The sequence below is a fragment of the Solanum stenotomum genome, chromosome 2 (assembly GCF_019186545.1).
Source record: "Solanum stenotomum isolate F172 chromosome 2, ASM1918654v1, whole genome shotgun sequence".
NCBI lineage: Eukaryota > Viridiplantae > Streptophyta > Magnoliopsida > Solanales > Solanaceae > Solanum > Solanum stenotomum.
The window spans coordinates 52,349,133-52,360,697 of NC_064283.1; the positions used below are offsets into that span (position 1 = coordinate 52,349,133).

General features: G+C 39.0%; 1 protein-coding gene across 1 annotated transcript; it reads left to right on the forward strand.

Moving 5' to 3' along the window:
* The first annotated feature begins 10,562 nt into the window (after nucleotides 1-10,562).
* LOC125856093 (uncharacterized) lies at nucleotides 10,563-11,078 on the forward strand. Its single transcript, XM_049535667.1, has 2 exons — nucleotides 10,563-10,675; nucleotides 10,799-11,078. Exons 1-2 carry the CDS (start codon nucleotides 10,563-10,565, stop codon nucleotides 11,076-11,078), a joined length of 393 nt encoding a protein of 130 aa, XP_049391624.1.
* The last annotated feature ends 487 nt before the right edge of the window (nucleotides 11,079-11,565 follow it).

The window sequence follows — 11,565 nt, forward strand, 5'->3', positions numbered from 1 at the left end:
TAGCTTGAGTACATGCTGACAAGTTCTTTGCATAGCTCAAACTTGTCTCTTGATACTTCCTTGGTCAGCATATTCGAAGGGTTTTCACTAGTAGGGATCTTCATGACCTGCATATATGCATCCTCTATCTTTTCCCGAATCTAGTGATATCTCACGTTGATATGCTTCGTCCTTAGATGATATGTGGTGTTCTTGCTCAAGTCTATTGCACTTTGACTGTCACAATAGACGACATACTCCTTCTGATGCAATCCAAGTTCTTGAAGAAATCGTTGCAGCCATACCATCTCTTTGCTAGCTTTAGTAGTTGCAATATACTTTACCTCAGTTGTAGAAAGTGCGACACACTTCTGCAACTTTGACTGCCATGATATAGCTCCCCCTAAAAATGTAAACAAATATCCAATAGTGGATTTTATGTTATCGAGGTCACCTACCATATCAGTATCTGTATAGTCCTTCAAGATTGGATCAAATCCTTCAAAACACAAGCAGTCTCTTGTGGTACCTCTTAGGTACCTGAGTATCCACTTAACTGCCTTCCAGTGTTCTTATCCAGGATTTTCAAGGAATCTGCTAACAACACCAACTGCATGAGCAATATCAGGTCTTGTACACACCATTGCATACATTAAAGTCCCCACTGCTGAAGAATAAGGAACTTTGATCATTCCCTCCTTCTCCTATTTTGTTGTAGGAAAATATGCTTGCTCAACTTCAGATGACTCGCAAGTGGCATGCTAACAGGTTTAACACTCTTCATGTTGAAGCGTTCTAGTACAAGTTCAATGTACTTCTTTTGAGATAGCCACAACTTTCTTTTTGTTCGTTCTTGAACAATTTTCATCCCTAGAATTTGTTGTGCTGGGCCCAAGTCCTTCATGTCAAATGACTTGGACAAATCTCTCTTCAACCTTGCAATCAACTCTTTGTCTTGTCCTACAATTAACATGTCATCCACATACAACAATAAAATAATAAAATTGTTGTTAGAAAATCTTTTGAAGTATACACATGGATCAAAAAAGGTCTTTGTGTACGTTGGATTTTTCATGAAAGAGTCAAACTTTTTGTACCATTGCCTTGGTGCCTGTTTCAACCCATAAAGACTCTTATTCAATTTGCACATCATGTGTTTCTTTCCAGATACTTCAAATCCCTCTTGTTGCTCCATATAAATCTCCTCTTCCAAATCTCCGTGAATAAATGCAGTTTTTACATCCAATTGCTCCAGTTCAAGATATAGGTTGGCTGCTAGGCTCAAAATAGTTCGAATAGAAGTCATTTTGACAGCAGGTGAAAAGATTTCACCAAAATCAATACCTTTCTTTTGTTCAAAGCCTTTTACAACTAATCGAGCTTTGTACCTGACCAACTTACCATTTCCATCTTTCTTGAGTTTAAAGACCCACTTGCACTTAAGCGGTCTTTTACCTTTTGGTAGTTCAAGTAGCTGGTATGTGCCATTTTTCTGTAGAGATTCCATCTCTTCTTGCATGGCTTTCATCCATTGGCTCTTTTCTGAATGAGACAACACCTCTTTAAAACTTTATGGCTCCTCTTCATCATTGATGAGGACATATTCTGAGGAAGGGTACTTGGATGACTCTAACCTTTGTCTTTCTAATCTTCTCAGAGGTTGAGATTGTTCTTCTTCTTCCGGGTACTCCACTTGCTTGGTATTATCACCAAGTTGCTCCCCCTGCTCAACAATCTCATTAGGTTGCTCTTCATGTTCTGCAACTTCATCGATCGTAATTTCTGTACTTATGGGATGGTTAGAAGTAAAAGGAATGGTAACAACATTAGGGACTATACCATTATTTTTCTTGGCCTTCTCGAATAGATCATCAGCAATTCCAACTTCACTTTCTCGGAAGATTACATATCTACTTCTGATGACCTTCTTCTTTACAGGATCCCACAGTCTGTACCCGAACTCTTCATCTCCATATCCGATGAATATGCAGGGAACTGATTTATCATCCATCTTGGTTCTCTGCTCCTTCGGTACATGTGCAAAAGCTTTGCAACCAAACACCTTTAGATGCGAGTAGGACACGTCTTTATTGGTCCAAACTCTCTCCGAAATGTCAAACTCCAATGGAATTGATGGACTACGATTGATAAGATAACATGCTGTCCGAACTGCTTTACCCCAGAATGACTTAGGTAATTTAGCCATTCTGAGCATGCTTCAACAATGGTGCGATTCATTCTCTCAGCTACACCATTGTGTTGTGGGGTTCCAGGAGCTGTCTTTTTATGTATGATTCCATGAACAATACTCTTCAAATTCTCTTGAAGTGTACTCACCTCCATTGTCAGTTCGGAGACGTTTTAGCTTTCGACCCGTCTCTCTTTCTACTAGAGCTTGAAACAGCTGATCTTTGGATTTCACGATATAAACCCACAATTTTCGTGAAACATCATCAATAAAAGTAACAAAGTATTTATTACCGCCCATCGATTCTATCTCCATTGGGCCACAACATCAGAATATACCAAATCAAGTATATTCAACTTTCTTTGAGATGATATCTGAAATGAGACTCTATGTTGCTTACCAAATAAACAGTAGTTACAAGGTTTTATTGTTGTACCTTTGGCAAAAGAGATTAGTGATTTTTTGGAAAGAATTTGCAATCCTTTCTCGCTCATATGACCCATTCTTCTATGACATAAATCTGTAGAAATCTCTTAGTGAGCCGTATTCAATTCACCTTGGCATATTTCTGCATTTGTCCTATACAACGTGCCATGAGCAACTCCTTTTGCAATCACCAATGCTGCTTTGGTGAGTCTCCATTTTTGATTTGCAAAGTAATTCTCGTATCCATCTTGGTCCAAAGAAACTCCCGAGATTAAGTTCAATCGTAAATCAGGTACGTGGCACACATCTTTCAAAACTAATGTGCATCCGACATTTGTCTTTATGCAAACATCTCCGATCCCCTTAATCTTTGAGTAACTTGTGTTACCCATTTTCACATTGCCAAAATCACTTGCTACATATCTGCAAAAAAGATCTCTTATCGGTGTGGCATGGTAAGATGTTGTTGTGTCAACCACCCATTCTGATTCTACACCTGCCAAGTGCATGCATTCCTCTTCCTCATTTATGAGGAGAACAACATTGTCATTATTTTGCACCATGGCAGCTGTGTTATCATCATTTTTCTGGCCGCTGCTTTCTCCTTTGGCCCTTTTTAGATTTGGACAATCTCTTTTGAAGTGACCTGGTTGATCGCAATTGTAGCAATTTCTGGCCATTGATTTTGATCGAATCTTGGACTTCCACGAGCTCTGGATCTACCATAGTTACTTGAGCTCCTTTGGTAACTTCTGCCTCTACTTTCTGTGATGAGAGCCTGTTCGTGATTTTCAAGCTTTTTTCTCATCTTCTTATTAAGCAAAAGGGCTGATGTGACATCCTTTAACTCAATAGCGTCCTTACAATGTAAAATGGTTGTTGCCAAATTATTGTAGGAAGATGGCAACGAGTTTAGGAGCACTATGACTTTATCTTCCTCCTCGATCTTTACTTCAAGGTTTGCCAGCTGTGTGATTAGTCCATTAAGCACATCTAAATGGGACAAAAAATTTGTACCTTCACCCATATGTAGGGCGTATAACTTCTTCTTTAGGTACAATTTACTTGTCAGTGTTTTGGACATGTATAGCTTTTCTAACTTTGTCGAAATGCCACGTGCAGTCTCTTTATCGATGATGTTATTAACCACATCATCAGTTAAGTGCAACCTGATTGCACTAGCAGCTTTTTCATCTATTTCTTCCCAATTCCCAAGTTTCATGGATTTGAGATTTTTGGATTTGCCTCCTAGTGCCTTGTGCAAACCCTATTGGATGAGCAAGTCTCTCATCCATCGCTGCCACGTTGAGAAACCGCTATCACCATTGAATTTCGCTACCTCGTACTTCACTCTAGACATTTTTTTTCACCGAGTATAGTACGATAAGCTGCAAAAAATATTTCTGTAAATGAGCAGAACATGTGCTCTGATACCAATTGTTGGGAATAAACCCGCAACAAAAATAATATTTGCGGTAGTAAAAAAACAATAAAAGCAGAACACAACGATACAGTTAATCAATGGGATTAAAAAGACCAATAATGACACCAACATTTTAAGTGGAAACCCACTTGAATAAGGGAAAAACTGTAACATCTCACAATTCGAAATAACTAGGAAGTAGCTAATAATTGGAAATAGTCATTTTTGGAAAGAACGAAAATCTGGAAATTTGTTTAAGTTAGGAAAAGTTAAGTTTTAGTCAACTTCAAACGACCATAACTCTTAACTCATGATGAGTTAGGTGTACTTCCAGATATGGTGGGAAAGCTCATGGAATGATATTTCCAACGCCGCCGATTTTGCATGATTCCGAGTTCGTATGAGTAAGTTATTCCCTTTGGATGTTGGACTGTTGGATTAAAGAGAGTCTAATCAGGATTTTGGAAGGGTAAATTAGTCTTTTCCTTACCTAATTATTCTAATTCGTTTTAGGAGATTAATTGGGGTAAAACCATATTTTGATCAGTTTAGAAAAGTTAGAGTTCACACTAGGGCTTGGAGAAAAGAGAAAAGAAGAGAAAGGAGAAGAGGAAGCAAGATTCGTCGATTTCGTCAAGGATAGCTTGTGGATTTCGTCGGGGGGTGATCCCTACAAGGTATGTGAGATCACATAGCGTTGGGTTAGTTCACCCACGTTCTAATCATGATTCAATTCAGCGAAATATGTGTGATTTGAAAGTAAATCATTTGAGTTCTTGATGAAATTCGTTTGAATTCTTGTGGGTTGTTTTGTTGAAGTTTCTTGCGATTTGATTCATGTCTTCGGGTGTAATTTTGATTTGAATATATCATGTATTGAGGGTATAACTGATACTAAGTGTTTGGGGAAAGATCCATTGAAGTTTAGAGGGTTTAAAGTTGAAATCATAAAAGAAAAGTTGTCAAACACTTGGGGATCGGGGTGAGGCGTTGCGCCAGCCAGCGCACCCCAAAGCTGTCCCTGAATGTGGAGCTCTATGGTGATGCGCCAGCCAGAGAGCCCCAACTTGTTCTCTGAATGTTGAGGGATGGCACCCCGCGCCTCTCAGAGCACCAGGGACGCCAGTTCTTCCCATCTTTCCCCATCTTTTCGTACTTGTTCCTTAGCAATGTACCTATGTTTTCTAGTTGATTCCAACACTCTAAGGTACATCTAAACATCATGAAATCAGTCATAAACATGAGATCATGAACCTTGAATCCATAATCCAATTCAAGGAAAGTTAGGATCAAAGTCAAGAGAAATTAAGAGTCAAATCTAGGAGTTAAGAAACAAGTCAAAGAAAAGTTTATAAATTTTTCAAAAGTCTTTCACAAACGTTTTAACTTTGTTTTAAGACTTACAGTTCAAGTTAAGCAAAGAGTAAAGTTTGAAGTCCATTTTCTTCAAAAAAGTATATCGGGACTATGTATTCCCAAAGAGTAAATGTTTTCATATTTAAACAAGAAAGGAAACTGAGATTTCTAAGATAGCCTTTGATCTAAGTTTTTTAGCACTAATTTCAAATCATAGAAGAAGTATGTTTTTAAACATAAAGAGCTAGTATCATATTTTGGGAGTAGTATTGAGCACCGAATTGGGGGCGAGTATGAGTTTAGATATCTCAGGTCTCTATAAAACCATGTAGCCACCATGGGTAGAAAAGTGTTATACTTTTTAGATGAACCTTTTTCACAATAGACTTGTGGATCCACTTAGTAGTTCAGGTCCCATACGTCTGGCCGGGTATAGGATGCGCTGGCAGTGTGAGGTAGATCGTTGTATCATCACTATAGCTCTTATGTGATGGTTGTCGATTAGAGAAACTCCCACACAAGTTATTGTATCTTTACATACATTTCAGAGTTATGTTATATCCTCATATACACACAGAGTTGACATCATGTTTTTAAACAATTTTTCTTTATATTGTACTTGTTTTAAATTGCTTTATATTGAAATGAGTTCAGTTAAGTATTCATGAATTGAGAAGAGACAGATAAGTGTGTCTTTTAGATTTCCCCTTTCAAGCCTATGTTGTTTTTAGCATTCCAACTTGCATACTAGTACATTCAATGTACTGATGCCAGTTGGCCTGCATCGTCTTATGATGCAGACACATGTAACTAGGATCGGCATTCCAACACACCGTTGATCCAGTGAGCAGTTCAGAGTCAGTCGGTGAGCCTTCTTGAATTCCAGAGAATCTATTTTCATTGCTTTCTAGTTAGGTCATTAGGATGTTGTGGGGTTGTCCCAACATCCATCTCAATTGTTTTAGAGGCTTCATACATAGTCAGATGTTAGTCCTTTGAGTCTTTTCATTATCATTTCTTATTGTTAAGACTTAGGTTGCCACTTTTGGCCAAGTTGAATGTTTAACCTTTAAACATTCTCAGTTATTTTATTATTCAGTTCGGTTAAGTGTTATTGATCATTATAAGTATGAATATTGTCTTCCGCTGAGTTAAGTACGCTAGGCCAAGGGTTCGCTTGGGGCCAGCAATGGTCTTTGAGTGCTAGCCACGTCTTGGGTGTAGGCTCGGGGCGTGAAAAACTTGGTATGAGATCCCAGAGTTCAAGAGTCCTAGGGAGTCTATGAAGCCGTGTCTGTAGAATCCTATTTATCGGTGTGAAGCGCGCCACATCTATAATTAGGAGGCTGTAACATATAGGAAAATTTCTCACTTCTTTCACAATTATTTCGTGCGTTAGAGTTTATCTCTAAAAAGTTTCCTTCTAATTCGTGCATGCACATGTTTCAAATAATAATGCCTCCACCAAGAGCAGTCAGAGGTCGTCCAGCTAGGAGGAATGTTGAGGAACAAGAGCTACCCAATGCACCTGAAGTGCAACCGCAAAGAGAAGTTATTAATGCTGAGTTCAGAGAGGCTATAAGGATTCTCAGTCAAGTTGTGACCAACCAAGCTGGGCAACAGAAAGGAGCTCGACAAGAAGTGGCTGACACTTCAAGGATTCGTGAGTGCTTGAGGATGAATCCCCCAAGATTCACTGGTTCGAGCACCACAGAGGATCCAGAGAACTTCATTGAGGAACTGAAAAATGTGTTCGATGTGATGCCTGGTACTGATACTATGAGAGTTGAGCTAGCTAGCTGCATATCAGATGAAAAATGTTGCTAGGACTTGGTTTGATCAGTGGAAAAGGGGTAGAGTTGAAGATGCACCACCTGCAAGTGTTACGACCCGAGAGTACCCCCTAGTCGTAACATGGCGTATTCGATCCCGAAGGGGTCTTATACGAGCCACATAGTCATTCATTGCATTCAATAATGAAAATAGTGCGGAATAAAAAAAACTTATTTACATCCACACATTTAAACTTCATTAAAACAACTTTAAAAACACACAACGGAAGTCTAAGTCTCACATGGCCATCTTAGACACAGTCACAAAACATAAGTAGGGACACATCCCTTTACAATCAAAAGAAGTCTATTAAGTCTATTACATGAACAAAAGAACTTAAAAGTCTTATCCTCGAATCCATGAGGACATACCAAGTCTTGGAGGAAAGCAATCCAACACTTCAACTAGCTAGGAGGGATCACTTGCCGGAACCTACACTTATAGTAAAAATATGAAGAATATGGGTTAGTACACAAAATGTACTAAGTATGATGACCATGCAAAACATGCTTTAAAAGGGACATTTTGGTTAGAAACCATGCATTATGCCACTTTTTGAAGTACCATGAATAGTTGCATAAAAGACATACAATACAAGCATAAACATCAAGTAAGTCATAATATTACCTTTAAACAATTTCAACATGAAAACCTTTACCTTGGACCTTCACCTCAAGAAACCCTTATGCTATACCTCGTGCAATGTATGGATGGCGTCCCATACCACCATCCATACTAAGGCACCACATTAAGGTCACTTAAGGTAACTTATCATTCCTTTCTTTCACCTTTGCACCATATTCATACATAAGAGGTATATCATTAATTAAGACATGACAAGGGAAAATAACTCGTAATATAACCCAAGTATAGCATGCATCTCATATTAAGCATTTGAGAGCCAACATTCTTTAATAACCTCATTTAGGCCACAATTGTATCACATACATTAGGATTTAGAGAAACTCACTATGACCCTCTCCAAGCCTACTCGTGCAATGTATAGGTAGCATCCCATACTACTACCTACACTTTGTAGAACCTATCAAGAAACCATAATGAAATCTCGCATGATGGGAAGTAAGCGTTTAACCGACATAGACCATGAGAGCTTGTCATGGAATCCGGTGTCATAAGTCCCCACACCGTAAAGAGGTGGTCTACTTGCCTAAGGAAGACCGGTATATAGCTTAATGGATCCACTAGCTACCTATGCGGGCACATAGTTTATGGGATAAGGTAGACGATCATTGAAACTCATGCCTAACTATTGGGGGAGTTTCCATCTAACCAAATCCACTCGGTGCTTAGCCAACATTCCCATAGAATAGTTCGTTACATTGACATTATCACATATGAGAGGTGCCATTGGCCTACCAACTCCAAATTACATTTATTAACACGTGAAAGGGTGCTTTAAGCCTACCGTTTCAAGGTTCATTTAGGAAAGCTCATTAACTCCTCTTGAAAGGGTGCCATGGGCCTACCGGTTCAAGTCTCATCATTAACCTTCATGGAAAGGTGCCATAGGCCTACCGATTCCAAGGTTCATTATAAGCTCGTGTGGAAGGGTGCCACTAGCCTACCGATCCGAGGATTCAACAATCAACAATATAATCATTTATACAAGAAAATGATGCATAAGCCCTACCAATTCAAGGTATACTTTATATTGAAGAATCCTTCATATTCTATCATCAACATTCATGAGTGTCAAATTGAGAAATAATCTTTCAATAGCAACACCTTTACGTTCATAACATGATCACATTATCTTCATTGAATTCTCATTCATATAATGTCATGATAACACTCCAATTTCTCATACTATGCCTTTAAGGCCATGGTCACAATACATTTCATAATTAAACACCTCCACCATAAGTGGATCAAACCAAGCAAGAACAATTTTTATCCATAATATGAGATTAAGCTAACTTACCATCCTCCAAAGCCATAATCAACAACACTCAAGTCCCAACCATTTTTCTTACCACAAGAGAATTCATCCATAACTTGCCCATAAGGCCACAATCCTCAATTCATCCATATACCAACAATACACCATAAAATAAGCATGGGTAATGACATACTCCAACAATCTAAAGACATTTAAACAAGTTTGATTCATATACATTCATTATCAAGCAACCCACTTCATAAAGGCATAAACTAGGAATAGAGAGAAATCATGGGTTCTTGAAGAAGTTTCATATAAAATCATCTTAAAATCATAAATACAACTTCAATTCACCAATATAATGACTTTGAAAACATTTTACCCATGAACCCATACCTAGAATAGAAAATAGAAATTTTGTTCTTTGAAGACTTTTGAAACCCTTTTTAATGGACTCCTTGAAGGAAAGATAATCAAGGATCAAGGGTCACCATACCTTTGCTATGATTCCCCAAGAAAATTGATGAAGAAAGCCTTGAATCCAAGCCCTAGCTCCAAGTTCTTCTTCTTCTTAATGGAGGATTGTAGAGAGGGAAATGTTTTAGGGATGGGAATTGAATTAATGGTATCTAGGAAATAATATATGCCCTTTGGAAAAAAATTCGTCCAACACTTAGAAAAAAAATGGGGCGGGTGAACAGTAAAATTAGCTACTGGAAATTGCCTTTTTCTGCCGGACAGATTTTACGAAAATGGGCATAACTTCTTCGTCCGAACTCCGAATGAGATGAAACGAAGTGCGTTAGGTAGCTAACTCAAAGGGCTTTCCATGGATATATTATTGGCCACCCAAATAATTTGTGTGCTAGGAGATATGACCCTCCAAAGTAGACCCTCGAAAAAGGCTTCACTTTGAAATTTCGGATTTTGATACGGTTGCTCTAAAATTTGGGTTAGACCCATTTCCCACTCAATTTGACCCCCTAAACAAGAATATGAAGTCGGATTTTTGAAAAACGAGACGGATCTTTTTATATACAGCTAAACAAGTTTCCGGTAACTTCCGAAACACATTTTTAAGAACTTTTTGGGTCAAATTCAAATATAATCATTTCATTAAGTTCTCGACTCCAAACTCACATGTGAGGCTCTAGTTTCACTCTATCATTTTTCGGGTCGTTACAGCAAGTTGGGCATGTTTTGAAGAGGCCTTCTTGGGGTGTTTCTTTCCCCGAGAACTGAAAGAGGCTAGGTTACGTGAGTTCCTCACACTTAAGCAGGATTATCTAAGCGTTCATGAATATGGGTTGAAGTTCACCCAACTATCCCGTTTTGCGCCAGAGATGGTTGTAAACATGAGGAGTAGGATGAGTCTGTTTGTTGCTGGGTTGTCCCGTCTATCAAGAAAAGAGGGCCGGGCAGCAATGCTTATTGGGGACATGGACATTTCGAGGTTGATGGTCTATGTGCAGCAGGTAGAGAAAAAGAAGCTGAGAGCTAGAGAGGAGTTCAAGAACGAGAGGGCTGAGACAGGGAATGAGTCTGGGCAGCAGAAGAGTAATGTCAACCGGTCATCGCTCCAATAGAAACACAAGGGACCTGCTCCATCATCTGCTAGTGTACCTGCACCTAAGAACAAATGTGAGTACCTTAATCAGAACTTTAGAGCTAAACCTGCCTATTCACATGGTAGTGTGGCGCAAGGGGGTAGTAAGCCTCGTGCCTGTGCCAAGTGTGGTAAGAACCACTCAGGTATTTGTTGTGAGAGCTCCACTGGTTGTTTCAAGTGTGGTCATACTAGGCATTTCATGAGAGATTGTCCAAAGAACAAGCAGGGAAATAGTAATGGGGGCAATAGAGACCAGTCTTCTTTAGTTGCTCCACCAGATAGAACTGCACCTAGAAGGGCTACTTCTGGTACTGACGGAGGAACTAGCCACTTATATGCTATCAACGGTCACCAAGAGCAATAGGATTCACCAGATGTTGTCACTGGTATGATTCAAGTCTTTGACTTTACTGTTTATGCCTTGCTAGATCCAGGAGCGAGTTTATCTTTTGTAACTCCATAAGTTGCTATGAACTTGGATGTTATTCCTTAGTAACTTAGTGAACCATTTAGTGTCTCTACGCCTATTGGTGAATCTATTCTAGCAGAGAGAGTCTATCGTGATTGTCCTATTTTCGTCAATCACAAGAGTACCATGACTGATTTAATTGAGTTGGGCATGGTATATTTTGATGTCATTCTTGGTATGGAATGGCTTCATGCCTATTATGCCTCAGTTGATTGTAGAACTCTAGTAGCCAAGTTTCAGTTTCCAAATGAGTCAATCTTAGAGTGGAAAGCAGTTCAGCTGTGCCTAAGGGTCATTTCATTTCGTACCTTAAGGCAAGAAAGTTAGTTTCTAAGGGGTGTGTCTATCACTTAGTTCGAGTTAATGGCTCTAGTGTTGAGAT